The sequence below is a fragment of the Cornus florida genome, unplaced genomic scaffold (genome assembly GCF_030987335.1).
Source record: "Cornus florida cultivar Cherokee Brave unplaced genomic scaffold, ASM3098733v1 CherokeeBrave_3.0.0_Hap2_Chr04, whole genome shotgun sequence".
In the NCBI taxonomy this organism is placed as follows: domain Eukaryota; kingdom Viridiplantae; phylum Streptophyta; class Magnoliopsida; order Cornales; family Cornaceae; genus Cornus; species Cornus florida.
In genome coordinates this window covers 102,796,984-102,813,291 of record NW_026775574.1, presented here as the reverse complement: position 1 = coordinate 102,813,291, position 16,308 = coordinate 102,796,984, and the positions used below count along the sequence as shown (strand labels likewise).

Below are 16,308 nucleotides of genomic sequence, written 5' to 3'. Positions count from 1 at the left end.
AGAAGGATCTTGGATTGGTGGATGAGAAGTCAAGAGGTGTCTTCGCTCTCGGCAAGGCCCAATTAACAAGATGATGGGATTATACACGTCGTGACAGCAAACCTTAAAATCACAATTAATGTTGTGTCAGGCTTGACCAACCGATGACCAAGCAACATTTAATGCCCTTGATTAGAGGAGAAGTGACATAGCAACATGGGACAAGGCTCGAGGAAAGGATTAAACCCTTCAGACCCCTAAATCTTTGGGATTACTTACGTAATCCGGATTTGGGGTGATGCATGCGAGGAACCATGCATAAGAGGGACCATTGGATAATGACCAGTGGAATCTAGATCTATAAATGGCACTGTCCTATGAAGAAAGAACCAACCTCCCGAACTGAAGAAAAGTTGTCATGAAATACTGTATACTCGCCCTACCACCATCTTGATCTTGATAGTTGGTCTTCTTCTCCTCCTCCTACACTGAGAATCTCCTCTATTTTCCTTCATATTTGTATTCCTGATATCTCTATTTTATTGTTATTTTATTACCTAGTAAAAAAGAACCCCTACATAATGTATGGTCAATTTTATAACAGATCAAAAAAAATATGTACAATACAAGGCTACCTACTAATTAGTAATTACTATGCCCCAGTATGCTTTTGTTTGGCTCAAAGTGTGCCCTAAGATATATTTGTAATTTTATGATTTACACGGTGTCAGGAACGTTTGGTCTAAATTTGTGGCTTAGCTCACTATGGTTAAGCTAACGAGAACCGAACAAATATTCTTGATCAACAAGTGAATTATTTATCCAACTTTGCTATTGTGGAAATTAGAAATGACCATTTCACTACTTCATCCTTTTAATCCTAACTAAAAGATTATTTTACTATTACTATTTTTTTTTTTTATAAGTCTAACTTAAAAGATTATGTTAAGTAAGTTTGTAAAAATTATGTGGGGTCCAGGCATGACATTGAACAATCGTTAGAGCTAAAACTAAATAATTCAATCTATTATGACACATTAGATTTACACAAAAAAAAAATATATACAAAATGGTTGGAGATGCTCTCGCGACACTTAATAGTACTATTGTTTATTGTAATTAATGAAAATTTGAAATTATTCAACTATTTGATGCTTAAGTACTATATCTCAAGTGTTATAAGGGGTATTTGTCTCACATAAGATCCGAACGGAAAGATAAATGGGTGGATATGCAACGCTACCCAATAACTTTAAGTTTTTTGGTGAATGGACAATCGTTCAGCCGTTATATTTGGTATCAGAGCCAAACTTAGTTCTTGATCCAGAGTGCCACACCAAGCACCCGAACCGAAAGGAGTCCGGGTGAGCCACCCGGGTAGACAGGGTGGCTCGACCGTAACGAATGTGTTGCGAGTTCGGATGGAGGAGAATGTTATAAGGGGTATTTATCCCACATCAAATCCGGATAAAAAATAAAAGGAATATAAATGGGTGAATATGTAACACTACTCAATAATTTAAGCTTTTAAATAAATGAACAAGCGCTCGGCTACATTTTAGTGACGACTCGTTTTATGCCGCCACCTAAAACCTATTTTTAATGTATTCCCTTGTTAAAATGTGCTCCAGTGACTTCCTTATTATTTTTTTTCAACCAACCCTTTATTTTCTATCCCTTTGTCAAATGTGTTCATCCCTCTCTCTCATCCCACCGTCACTAGCTGACACCATTTCACTTCGTCTCTTTCTCTCTCTATCTATGGATCCTTCCTTCTGTGAGTTAGGGTTTCATAAAGCATCTTCTGTATTTCATCTTTCACCCACACACTTTTTTTCATATTAATCTTCGAACCCACCTAATCCATATGTACATTAAGTTGGGGCTTATCTCTGTGTTGTTGGATTGAGTTTGTGAAGATCTTATAATTGATCGGTTTGGTTTTGGAGCTGAGAGAGACAAAGGAGTGATTGTGAAAATTTTATTTTCTCTCTCTATTTTTTTGTTTGGCTGTCCAGAAATTTTAGAAAATGTGTTGAAAGTATCTTCCATGTTTCTCTGTCATATGAGTTAGGGCTCATGCTCATTCTTTCGATTTTAAAGGTCGAGATTGCTTTGAACCAGGGCGTGCATAGATTCATTTGCTCAAGTTGAGAAGCAAAATTCAGTGTACATCTTCCTAAAATTTAAATGACATCTTAAAATCGCATACAAATGGTAAATAGAGATCCATATATATATATGTGATATTTATGTAGAGTTTGTACAAAAAAATGTATAATTGTCCTACATATTAACAAATTTATTTACATTAGACCACATTTGGACTGTTATTGACGGATGGTGGATAATCTCTCTGCAAAGAGATCAAAAGTATTATCCTCATCCACCATGCTAATTCTTACGTGCTTCGTACTAACCCCAAACTTCTCCCCTCCTCTAGTTAGTATCTTGTGGCTCCGAAGGAAGCTTTCGCAATCCTCTATTTGTCCCTCACATTTCAACCATGCAAATGCTGCAAAAGAAGAAAAGACTATGATTACGTAACAAGAAAAAAAAAACATCATTTCACGAAATTATCTCGAGCAAGGGCAAAAAATATTCCAAATATTATAATACTACGTGCATCTGATATTACCTGGTTGTGGTTCAAAAGTGCGACCGCTAAAACTGCACAACCCTGGAGAATAGTTAGGTAAACTAAAAATAGGGTTCTGTTTCACTACTGTCCTCAATTTCTTCCACCTTTCTGCCATAAGGTTAAAACCGAACTCAAATAAGGTTTCACCTTCTTCAGGGATGCTAGTATGGTCGTAACTATCAATCACAGCTTGCAGAATCTTTGTGGCTCGAAGCTGTGAATCTTTTGACACGCCTATACTATTGAGCTCGATGTATTTCACCATTTTTTTGGCAACTTCTTCATCCTTAACAAGAGCCCAACTGCAAAATATAAAAACACCAATACTTAAAAAATACTATATCGACCAAAATATTCCTAATTTTGATAATTTTTGAATTTATAACGTATATTATATAATTCTCACCCTATGCGCATCCCGGCATGGCCTGTGGCTTTGGAGACAGTGAACATCACGAGTTCATGGTCTACCGGAGAAGAAATTGGAGTATATTGTGGCCAGTAGTAAGCAAGGTCATGAACCACTCTTCCATTTTCATGATTTACCACTGGTTTCCTTATAAAACCATCTGGGTTGTTTGGGGATGTCACAACTTCAATATATGGCTTGGTCTTATTGAATTTGTGTGCATCACCATCCCATTTATGAAGCCCAGACTTTAATAAATCAGTCATTGATGGGTAAGACTGCAAGCAATAAACACATATAATGGTAAAGCACTACAAATGAATTAAATGTTCAACAAATTAAATGCTTGTAGTGAAATAAAATCCAGTGGAGTAACAATAGGTTAGTGAACATTTTTGCTGTTTTTTTATGAAAATTTTAAGCTTATCGAAAGAAAAGAACTATCAATTACAATTTGGTAGTAATATTATTGTCACGTTCAATGTCAATCGCCGATTTTAGACATTGTTGATGGAAATATATGCTGTTCAAAATAAATTTAAAATGTATAAATAGACATGTTAACAACGTGCAATGCCCCTCGTAAATTTTTTTTACTGGACGCCACCAAAAAATGTATTGATGGTAGCAAACATAAATTCGATTTTAGTATTTAACTTTGACATTTCACCAGCATTAAAAGAAATATATATATATAAGTATAAATAATCATTAAATAAATTTCAAAAAGTATCTATGATTTTTTAAAGGTAAAAAATTAAGTATCTATGGGAAATTCATTTTTTCTATTGGGAAATTAATTAATGTGTATATTATTGATTTCAATAATAAAAATATTAAAAAAGAGTAATGATACTCATGAGCCGACCCAATTAATCTGCCCGAATGAATGATAGTCCGAATCAAACATGGCATAGCCACGTCAGACCAGGGTTACCCAACTCTTTCTCTCTCTTCAATTCTCTCTCATCCTCTACGATCTATCACATAATTATCTCATTCAATTCTAGGAAATTTATCTCTATCCATCTATTATCTTCCCCACGTTGAGCTACAGAAACCTCTTTTTCTGAAAAACCCTATTTGGAATAATCAGAGAGATAATAAAGTCAGTTATTGGGAAATTAATAAATGTGTATATTATTGATTACAATAACAAAAATATCAAAGAGGACGCATTACATGATCAAACTCATCAAATAAAATTTCCATAAAAAAAAAAAAAATTAAATAAATAAAGACAACTCACCGAGTAGTATGGTGCAGCTGCAACCACGCTCATCGGCTCTGAAGCATCGAGCGAAGAGAGAGCATACAGTGCAGCATGATAGAGCTGCGAGGAACCGGTTCCCACCACAATGTGGCGATCGTCGACGACCGCATTCCCCACTAATTGGTGCAATCTGGTGATTGCACTCTCAAGCTTAGGTTCCAAAAACCAGCAAAGGTTTTTCACGTTGGATATGTAACTCAAGTGCTGGTCTCCGGATAAAACGACTGTAGTCTTGTTCCCCATTTCCCGCCAGAATCTTGTATACATTGTGGGGTCGCCACTGCATTGAATTACATATAAAATTAAAACTTAGTATTAGTAAATTTAGCTATAACAAATATTATACAGTACCATAATGCTAAATTCTGACAAAAATACTAAATTAATTCCACATGTTTTTAAAACAAAAGGCGATGAGCTTAAAGTTTCATATTTCAGTTCTCTGCCCTAGTGTATGTCAGTGTGTGTGTCTATATATATATATATATAGAGAGAGAGAGAGAGAGAGAGAGAGATTACACTTGAAGACTGATAAACTCTTGAGGTTGGACTTCATCAACTGAAATTAACCCCGTTGTAAATGAAGAAGACCTTATTACATTGGTCTTTCTTCGAACGTTTGCGTCCGATCCATTTCCTTCGTTGGTAAACCTCCATAGAAGCCCAACATTGATGGCCAAAGAGACGAGGAGAACATGTCTCAGGGACACAAACTTGTACATCTTCACACAGTGTTCACGCAGTGGGACTTTGTTTCAGGGGAGTACGCGAGTGATAGATACACACAGTGATATATACACACAGTGGGACTCTGTTTCAGGGTAGAAGAAGAATCAGAAGATGCAAAAAATATATAGCTCCGATCACAGAGAAATCCACGACAACTGGAGGAAGGAGCGAAATATGCGGGGGGACAGGTGTGGACTGCAAACGGAAATGCGCGCCAACACGGATGCATGCATGCATGCATGGAGGGAGGGATTTCAGGTAGAGATGCAAGAAGAATTAATGCATACAACCACCCTCCTCAGTTTCGACAAATCACTCTAACTGAGTTTTTTGTTTCAATACTAGACAATATATATATATATATATATGCAAAATCATTTTGAATGATACTGCAGTAACTACAACTTAGAGAAAAAATAAATAAATAAATAAAAGAAAAAAAATTAAAGGCTCGAATTGCTTATAACATTGTGGAATTATTGATTTTTTTTAAAGAAAAAATCACCCATGGGTTAACCTTAAAACATTAGCGCGCAAGCACAAGAAAATCGACTTTTAAAATTGAGTGGAGCACGTTATAAATTTTAATAATTACGATGTACAAAGTATAAGAAAAATCATCCATGAGTCAACCTTAAAACACCACCAGTTTAAAAATATTCTTGTAGCGCACATTAGGGCTACAACTTGAGTAGGTTGGACGGATTTGAGGTATAATTTGAATCCAACTCACTGTATAAATGTTAAACCCAAGTCCAACCCTAATCCTTACCCTTTCCTCAACCCGAGTCCAACCCATCCTTCTAATTTTACATTCCAGCTTAGATTCCGAATTTAAATATAGTATATAATGTACTTAAAAGTAAATATATATATATAAATAATATTAGAATTCGGGTTCGGTTGACTCAGATTGCCAATACTTCAACGCAAGCCCAACCTTAATTAAATTTGAGTTAAAGATTTTTCAACCTAAATCCAATCTTAATTGTAAAAATGATTGCCCAAATTCATAAAAAATTAAGTTAGACTCAAGTTAGATTCGAATTAACCCAACTTAAGTTACACTCCTACCACAAATGGTGCAAGCAATAAATATCTAACCCTAAAAAATTAACTTATCTACCTTTAGACATGTCGGGGACTCAACTTTATCACTCAAAACGAGAGCATTGCTTTATTTTTATTATTATTTTTTTTTAATTTTTGTACCTTAATAAAGTGCAAGGATAACTCTAACAAGAGATGGCGAGCTTGGCCTATACTCAAAATTATTTTAAATAGAATTTAATGCATTGATCTTATGTTTTGAGCTGCAAATAGCAACCCTATGTTAATAAGTCCTAAAGCAACCTGAATCTTAAAAATATTTTGAATCAAAATAAGCTTAAACTTTAGATCATTAACTACAGTATTAACTATCTCAAAACAGAGAGGGAAAAAATAAATAAATAAAAGAAAGAAAAAAAAGGAAAAAATAAAATAAAAAAGAAAAAAGAACAAGAAGAAGAGGCCAACATGCATGCAGCGAGGGATTTCCGGAAAAAAAAAAAGTATACTTTATTGTGGTGTTTGACTATAACACCCTTCCTTCTCTACGGTTTGCCACAGGTTCCCTTGTAAAACCATCAGGGTTGTTTGGGGATGCCACAACTTCAATGTATGTGCATCACCATCCCATTTGTGAAGCCCAGACTTTAGGAAACCAGTCATTCCTAGATAAGACTGCAAGCAATGAACACAAATAAATGGTAAAGCACTAAAAATTAATTAAATGTCCAACAAAATATACTTGTGGTGAAATAAAATCCAGTGGAGTAACAATAGGTTGCGAACATTTTTTATATTATTTTATGACATTTTTATGCTTATCATGTTGTCCTGATCAACTACTTTAGGACCAAAAAAAAAAAAAAAAAACACCATAATCAAGACCAGCATTTATACCATCTACTTTAAATTCAATATTAACTAGTTCTTGAGATTAGTCTTAAGTATCTACTTCATTAGAGAATGCTGATCAATAACTCGTGTGTGTGTGTGTGTGTGTGTGTGTGTGTGTGTGTGAGAGAGAGAGAGAGAGAGAAAGAAGAAGAATCAAGGGACAAAAACTTAATTAGTTGCCAAAGGCCATATAAAGAAAATAAAAAAACAAAACATAAATATATACAACATTAAAAGTAATTAGAAAGCTAACTACTAGTTAGTGTACTAAATGTCTTCTTTCTAATAAGATAAAAATTTTATAGATCAAAATTGTACGAAATGACTTACAGATAAAGAAAAATGATTTTGCAATCTTTAAGATCAGCTGACATTGCATAAATGTTCCGTTATCTACTTCTTTATTACTTTTTCTTCCCTTTTTCGGTTGGGAAATAAATGTGTATATTATTAATTTCAATAAATAGAGATATCAAAGAGGACAAAACCAAAAATAAGCATGGCTGCTACATTACATGATCCAACCGACAAAGTAACGATTTCACTTTATTTAATTATCGAGGAGTAAGTGGATCAGCAAGTTCAAGAATGACAGCTCCTTAAAGAGATAATAAGATTTCTATAAGAATATATTGAACTCATAAAAATAAAACTCACTGAGTAGTATGGGGCAGCTGCAATCGCGCTCATTGCCTCAAAAGCATCGAACGGAGAGAAAGCCAGTAGTGTAGTTTGATAGAGTTGCGAGGAACCGGTTCCCACCATAATGTGTCAATTTTCGACTTTTCCTACTATTTGATGAAATCTAGTGATTGCACTTGCAAGTTTACGTTCCAAAAACCAGCAAAGGTTATTGATGTTAGAAAAATATCTTTAAGTGCTGGTCTCCAGATATAAGAATTGTAGTTTTGTTCCCCATTTGCTGCCAGAATCTTTTATACTTTGTGGGTCGCCACTGCACTGAATTACATATCAAATTATAACTTAGAATTAGTAACTTTAGCTACAACAAATACAATACCATAACGCTAGATTCAGATAAAATATTAAACTAATTGCACACACATATATATATATTGAGAAAAGGAAAGAAGCAATAAAAAATATCAAAAATCTCATAAGTCTCATATTTTTCTAAGTATGATGTGACTATTGGTTTTGAGATCAAACAGAGCAATCAATCAACTTCTCTAATAATTTAAAAGTCCTATTTTAGAGATTAAAATACGATAGTACAAAATTACTTAAATAGCCTTGTGAGGAATTGGACGGAATTTATCCTTGGTTGATAGGTACAACTGAAATTTACTTGCACATTGAATACATACCCTATTCCTGTCTTAAGGCTCACACTAAAAACACCAATCTTCCATGAACTTTAATATCAAAATTGAACAAGCCCCCTATATGTGTGTGTTTGTATGTGTGTGACTATATATACATGCATATGTGTGTGTGTGTGTGTGTGTGTGTGTGTGTGTGTCCTTCAACATTCAAAAAGGATTTCTGGAGTGCAAAATAATCAAAAACATAAAAATCCACCTATTCTCCTCCCTTTTCCCCTCCCTCCTCAGTAATCCTACTAAATATATCACCATTAAATTAAATGGGTCATTTTAACTAGAAAAAATGAGAATCCTGACTAAATTGAAACAATAAAAGAAGTTAAAACTACATGAACATAAGGGCAATATTATATCGAGAATGAGAGCTTACAAATCAAGATTGCTAATTACTTACCCTAAATCTTGAGGTTTCACTTCATCAACTGAAATCAGGCTCGTTGACGGTGACGACTTTATCACATTGGTCCTCCTTTGAACGTTTGCCTGCAGCTTTGGGAACCATAATCTTTGGAATTTGTAAACCTCTGTAGTAGTAACCCCACGTTGATGGCGAAAGAGACTATCAAAACATGCCTGGTTCACAGAAACTTCAACATCCTTCTCTCTTAAGCAAGAAATCAACACATAAAATGAAAGTGTGTGTGTGTGTGTGTGTGTGTGTGTGTGTGTGTGTGAGTGAGTGAGTGAGAGAGAGAGAGAGAGAGAGAGAGAGAGAGCACGATGTTGACACAAAAGGGAAGATGTTTACAGCATTTATATATAGCAAAGCAGAAGAGTTTGCAAGCCTAATCTTTTCGACACAAAAAGAAAGACTCTTGACAACTGGATATGAGATGCCAACACGTAGCAGAATTTTTAGCTTTACCGGTTCAGAATTTGTATAATGAAGACACGAGTAAATGCATGTAGCATAGTTTTGACAGGTCACTAACACTAGTTTTTTTGTTTCCCGGCACTATATATTGATACAAAATATTTTTGAAAGATGGCGACGGCAACTTAGAAAAAGACAATTAAAGGATCATTAGTTGCAATCAAACAGTACTAATGTAGCTTTAAACCGACCCCTTAAGAGCACTATTATTAAAGCAGAATTCTTCTTGGGGAACTGGTTAAGCTAGATTTAATAGTATTTGATTGGGTGGTCATACCAATGACCTGGTAAGCCCGGCTCACCCAATATCTTCTCATAAAACTGTGGGATTATTGATTTTTTTTTTTTTTAAAAAAAAAGTGAAATATTGAGAAAAAGTGAGAAAGAAAAGAAAGGAAAAGCAAAAGGAACAAGAAGAAGCAAGAAAGAAAAGAACCCATGTACATTTGTTAGATGATGTGATTTTTCCTGTTAGAGGCAATATTGTGGGTGTGCGCGCGCCTGCGCTTTTGCTTGAACTTTTGAAAATATATATATCTCTGCCGCAAAGAAAAATATACCCAAGTTTCTTTTTCGAAATCTAAGAGATGCCAACGTGTATGCAGCAAGGGATTTCAGGAAAAAGTGTTCGGAAAGTTTTCACTCTTTATAATTTTTGTGGTTTTTAGTGTTAATGTGGGGGTTGACCGTAATACTTCTTTCAGATTTTGTAAAAACATTCTGTAAACACATCTTCAGAACTTATAGAATGAAGGATACAAAAGAGTACATGCACGAAACACCCTGCTTAGTTTTGACAAGTCACTAACCAGAGTTTTGTATCTCAAGAGCAAACAATAATCCTAAGGCAATATGTAAGGTGAAAATTTGTAAAAGTATATAGCTTACAAACTAACCCCTTAAGAACATTCATTATTAAGGCAGAATGCTTTTTTTGGGAATTGGTTAAGCTAGATTTAATAGTTTTTATTGGGTGGAAATCCCAATGGCGTGGTATGCCCGGCTCACCCAGTATCTTCTCATAAGACTGGAATTATTGATTTCTTTTAATGAAGTGCAATTAGAATACTCAAAATTATTTAAAATTGAATTTAATTCATCAATGTAATGTTATTAGTTGCCAATAGCAACCCTGTATTAATTCTGAAATCCTAAACCTTCGAATGATATTAAACCTAAATATCTTAAACTTCAGATCCATAGCTACAGTATTTTCTATCTCAAACAGGAGGGGGGAAACAAGAGAGTGAGAACCAACGGGCATTAGTTAGATGGTATGATCTTTCTTGCTAAGGTCAATATTGTGGGTATGTTCGCATTTGCTTAAACCTTCAGGGTCAGGGGGGGGGGAGGGTTATATTATCTGCCGCAAAGAAAAATAAAACCCTAAAAAAGAAAATTAAAGTCATAAACTTATGCCCGCAAAGAAAAATAAAACCCTAAAAAAGAAAATTAAAATCATAAACTTATGCCCGCAAACACAAAACCTTATATTTTTATTTATTTTGTTTAAATTTTGCAAACCCCGAAAACTTTGATTGGAGAAGTGCAAACTCTTAAGTCTTTGGAAAAAATTTAATAAAATAAAATGGCAAAGTAATAAGTTCGACATCTAGGATATTTAAAAGTCATTAATAATGGGAAAAATGCGATTAAAACACAATTCTTACTCAATTGTACAATAGAGTATGGTTGTGCTAAAAAATAATTTTTTATATTATCTGCCGCAAAGAAAAATAAAACCCTAAAAAAGAAAATTAAAGTCATAAACTTATGCCCGCAAAGAAAAATAAAACCCTAAAAAAGAAAATTAAAATCATAAACTTATGCCCGCAAACACAAAACCTTATATTTTTATTTATTTTGTTTAAATTTTGCAAACCCCGAAAACTTTGATTGGAGAAGTGCAAACTCTTAAGTCTTTGGAAAAAATTTAATAAAATAAAATGGCAAAGTAATAAGTTCGACATCTAGGATATTTAAAAGTCATTAATAATGGGAAAAATGCGATTAAAACACAATTCTTACTCAATTGTACAATAGAGTATGGTTGTGCTAAAAAATAATTTTTTACAATGTTCCATGCCCCACATTGAGTAAATATCATGTCGTAAATACTAATTTTGTGGCAGTAATCATGATGTTGTTCTTGAAAATTACTTAATCACATTGTCAAATATCAATTAAACAGCCAAATAAGTGAGCATGACACTCTAGATTTACAACACAGAACAATGCTCTAGAAGGTCATTAATATTCACTAACCAGTTGATTCTTTATTTAAAACTCAAGCCCATTGCAATTAGATAAAAATATTTTTTTATTTTTTATTATTATTATTTTGGTGGTGTGTCGGGAAGGGGGGGGGGGGGGGGGGGTGTGGGGTAATATTAGTGTGAAGACACGTGGGAAGTGTGATGAGACTTGAATAGTTCCTCTGATCAACAGAGAGATGGTTTTACCTAAAAAAAGAAAAGAAAAATACAGAGAGATAAGTTCTTTTTCCACAAATTTGGAAGCTTAGATGTTAAGATTGTGATTTCCTTGCAATGAACAATCTGATGGTTTTCAAGCCATATTATAGCCTTTTGTTCACATTGGGGGTAATTTATACAATGAGAGAGGAAAGAGAAAAACGGAGAAGAGATAGAACTTGGTGAAAAATTTGCCATGATTGCTTACCACCCAAAATAGAATTTTGTGGGCACTGGACAACCACATAGGTTCAGCTAAAAGAAATTGGTTAGAATTATTGGTGTAAGTATCATTTTTCCTCACATAAATACTATTCACTTTCGGAAACTTCACATTTGAGGTGGAACTCCAACTCTGTACTAAATGTAACAAAAATGTTTAAACTTCACGTTTAATAACAATATACTATCCTTATCCTTATCCATACCTATATCTATATCTATATTCTTTACTACTTAAAAAAGTCTAACCACTTTTGATTATTTCTTTACATTTTTCAGTATTTTTTTTAAACAAAATATAGAATCTGAAGAGGCCACACTAAGTTATGTTACCAATTTAATATTTCAGTTTTTAATCAAATAATATTTTAAACAACAATACACACTTGCACCTTTTGAAACCCTAGCAGTTACAAACTTGCTGCTTTTGGAATTTCAACACATTTTAATATGTCATGTTCTTAAGAATGTTCACACCAAGTGATCTTTTCAATTTTATATTTCATTGTTTTTTTGGATAAGTAAAAGGGGTTTTAAGAAATATTTCAGTTTTTAATCAAATTATATTTTTAAATAACTATTACAACACATTTTAATATTCACGTCCTTAAGAATCTTACCATTTGTCTGAAGAGTTAGCCAAAATATTTAACCGTTCTTCTTCATTCTTCTCTCAGCTAAGGCGCCTTTGTTTCTGCTGTTTTTGTTTTTGGGCTGCTACAATGTCGATTTTAGCAACAAAAGCATGTTTCAACACATTTTAATATGTCATGTTCTTAAGAATGTTCACACCAAGTGATCTTTTCAATTTTATATTTCATTTTTTTTTTTGGATAAGTAAAAGGGGTTTTAAGAAATATTTCAGTTTTTAATCAAATTATATTTTTAAATAACTATTACAACACATTTTAATATTCACGTCCTTAAGAATCTTACCATTTGTCTGAAGAGTTGGCCAAAATATTTAACCGTTCTTCTTCATTCTTCTCTCAGCTAAGGCGCCTTTGTTTCTGCTGTTTTTGTTTTTGGGCTGCTACAATGTCGATTTTAGCAACAAAAGCATGTTTCAACACATTTTAATATGTCATGTTCTTAAGAATGTTCACACCAAGTGATCTTTTCAATTTTATATTTCATTTTTTTTTTTGGATAAGTAAAAGGGGTTTTAAGAAATATTTCAGTTTTTAATCAAATTATATTTTTAAATAACTATTACAACACATTTTAATATTCACGTCCTTAAGAATCTTACCATTTGTCTGAAGAGTTAGCCAAAATATTTAACCGTTCTTCTTCATTCTTCTCTCAGCTAAGGCGCCTTTGTTTCTGCTGTTTTTGTTTTTGGGCTGCTACAATGTCGATTTTAGCAACAAAAGCATGTTTCAACACATTTTAATATGTCATGTTCTTAAGAATGTTCACACCAAGTGATCTTTTCAATTTTATATTTCATTTTTTTTTTTGGATAAGTAAAAGGGGTTTTAAGAAATATTTCAGTTTTTAATCAAATTATATTTTTAAATAACTATTACAACACATTTTAATATTCACGTCCTTAAGAATCTTACCATTTGTCTGAAGAGTTAGCCAAAATATTTAACCGTTCTTCTTCATTCTTCTCTCAGCTAAGGCCCCTTTGTTTCTGCTGTTTTTGTTTTTGGGCTGCTACAATGTCGATTTTAGCAACAAAAGCATGTTTGGTGCGGCCTTGTTTTATTTTACACATTGCTAAAACACTTTGTGAATAGTGGCCCAAAACTAAAACACCAAAAAGTTGTTTTTTCTTGTTTTGACAACAGTTCATGACCAAAACCATAACAGTAGCGCAACACAGGCCAAAAACAAAACACCTAAAACATCGTTCCCAAACGTGCTTCCGATTTTTTTCCAAAACACTCCTACAGCAAAAACATTATTTCAATTTTAGCTAAAAACAAAACGCCTAAAACTAAAGTGAATGCCAAATGGGCCCTAAAATTTAGTCTGTCTTTGTCTCTCTCTCACGAACGAGATCACAATGACTTCTTCAGCAGAAACAATCTCTCTAAAGCTCTAAGCTCATGTCTTAGTATCTTACAAGAGTTAACTCTCTCTATATATACCTTTTTTCCTATTTTTTGGTGGTTAATGAAATTTTATATTAATACATTCTTTTTTTTTTTTTCCACATAATTTTGTAATAATTGATTTAGGATAGATATGGGTTCTCTCTCTTGGGGATTTTGAATGGTACTTTTAAATCTTTTCTGATATAACTGTTCCACTAATTTTAGCTTTCAAGGAAAGTTATAGACATGAGTGAATTGCGGAACTTGCATGGCACGGTAATACTAGGCAGTGCTGGGATATGACCTACAGTGTGGAAGCTGTGGAAGTTATGGAACTTTTCTACGACTTGCTGCAAAATGAGTAAAATCGAATAAAATTGTAAATTGTATCAATTTAGAGACACTTGCATATGGGCGGGGATTCAATTTTCTGAGTTAATGTGTTGCATTTAAATATATAGAGTAATGGACTACATATAACCAAATCCTATATACACATGTTGGTCCTCTTTATACAATTTCTATCTTCATATTTTGGATGTTGATTGGCAGTAATTTGCGGATTGATGTTTCACTTCAACATAGGAGAATGGTGTGTGCTTATTTGAATGTTTAGTGAATAACTTGATCAAATAAGTTTAGTCATTTATAGCTTCATTCCCAAATTGTGTAAAATGTTTGTATATGAAGGTTTGTTTACTAAGTTAACACAGTCATAATAAGCCATTGAACCCACAAAATATATACTGAACAAAAAGAAAAACAAAAAAAAAAACTCACCAAGTGGTATCAGATATCTGAGATAAAGCATCACAATTATGTTTTTTTAACCCATATGCTTGAATTGAACCTGCATTGAATACAATCAAAACATAATTCATAATTTCTTAAAACAACAGGTATATTATTGCTATATAATACCATAGTATTATTCGATTCTGATAATTATTGAATTCAAACTTGCTCAGTATATATTTATATTGTGATTATTTACTTACTTCAAACTTGCTCTCTCGGCATATGTCCACTGCATAAGGATCGAAAGAAATTCAAGGATCTTCAATGGAGAAACTCCTTCGCAGAACAGGGTCATGAACCCTATTAGGGCTAAAGCTCCAATGGAACTCTCTCATGAATCGATTTGAAGCTAGACAAGCCCTAATGTCCTGGGACATCCCTGTGTGATAATCGATTAGGGCTTAGGGCTTCACAATCAACCCTAAATCGCTGATTTTCCTTCTCTGACACTACATTTCTCTCCGGTTGTGACCGCTTGTTGTTTAACTGATGATTCCTTTCGAATAATTTCATGATTGATGTACATTAGCCCAATGGCCTCCCTTGGACAGTTCTTTTTCTTTCTTATATCCAAAAACGATATAAATATAATTAAAAATTAAGGGAAAAATTTTATGTACTATTATAATCTTAAATTTGAAGATAGAATATTGAACCGCGAAATGATATTGGAAGAAATTTTTTTTAAAAAATAATAATTAAAAAAATCGACCATATACATTCTTGGTATAAATTAAGTCAAGATGATAGGCGTAACAAGTTAGATGCTCTACAATTCAATCAAAAAGTTTAAGTTATTAGATTGAGCTCACACTTGCACCCATATACACCCATTCAATTTTTCATTTGAATTCAATGTGGAACCTTGTAACATTTTCGCATACTCAATCTCGCAACACCTTCATTACAGTCGGGCCATCATACCTACCCAGGGTGGGGACCCGAATGCCTCTGAAGTCTGGGCTGAGCACTTAGTGTAACACTAAACAAGAGACTGAATCTGATTCTGATACCAACTATAATGAATCAAGCGCTTCACGATCCAATTAAAAAACTTACGATATTAAGTGAAAATAACACTCGATTCATATATACCTACTCACTTTTTCATGGGGTGACACTTGTAACACTAAGTGTATTATTGAATAGATGCGCTCCTTCCACTTTTATATCCTTGCCTTGATGCACCTACCAAACCAAACTATGAATGTCGGAGGGATTTCACCAAAAAATAATAATAATAATAATTGTATGGCAAAATAATCATCAAATTCAAATCACAAGTTACAAAAGCATAATGATTTCTTGCAGATAGTCAAAGCCTCCCTCCAAGTGCAAGAAAATGTGGTGGGCTGGTAGCTCCATTTCTGGGATTTGCCACCATTTCCCAGAGTCAATTTAGCTAATTTAGTTCTCATGTCCTGTTCTTCCATTTTGTGGACCTCACAGTCCACTGTCTCTCTTTATGTTGCAAACTCTATCTTAAACGTTTTTTCTTCTTACATTCTTACCAAAAGTACTTGAGAAATAGAGCACTAACACAATATCAGTGTCGAATGTTGCAAGCAAAG

The 16,308-nt window shown here is 33.5% G+C and overlaps 1 protein-coding gene and 1 long non-coding RNA gene across 2 annotated transcripts; both read right to left on the bottom strand.

The window, feature by feature from the left end:
- Nucleotides 1-2,251: 2,251 nt before the first annotated feature.
- On the bottom strand, nt 2,252-5,671 carry LOC132305489 (tryptophan aminotransferase-related protein 2-like). The gene is made up of 5 exons (XM_059803124.1): nt 4,822-5,671; nt 4,279-4,582; nt 3,027-3,307; nt 2,618-2,922; nt 2,252-2,494 (listed from the first exon to the last, which is right to left on the bottom strand). Exons 1-5 carry the CDS (start codon nt 5,022-5,024, stop codon nt 2,310-2,312), a joined length of 1,278 nt encoding a protein of 425 aa, XP_059659107.1. The 5' UTR covers nt 5,025-5,671; the 3' UTR covers nt 2,252-2,309.
- Nucleotides 5,672-6,468: 797 nt separating this feature from the next.
- Nucleotides 6,469-15,388, bottom strand: LOC132304331 (uncharacterized). Its single transcript, XR_009481568.1, has 5 exons — nt 14,938-15,388; nt 14,720-14,789; nt 8,716-8,894; nt 7,633-7,935; nt 6,469-6,756 (listed from the first exon to the last, which is right to left on the bottom strand). It is a non-coding gene; the product is annotated as an uncharacterized LOC132304331 (long non-coding RNA).
- Nucleotides 15,389-16,308: the final 920 nt, after the last annotated feature.

Coding starts and splice junctions, on each gene's coding strand:
- LOC132305489 (XM_059803124.1), bottom strand. CDS start 5,024: ATGTACAAGTTTGTGTCCCTGAGACATGTTCTCCTCGTCTCTTTGGCC. Junction 4,583..4,821: donor GAGTTTATCAGTCTTCAAGT/GTAATCTCTCTC, acceptor AATTCAATGCAG/TGGCGACCCCACAATGTATA. Junction 3,308..4,278: donor CAGCTGCACCATACTACTCG/GTGAGTTGTCTT, acceptor TATTGCTTGCAG/TCTTACCCATCAATGACTGA.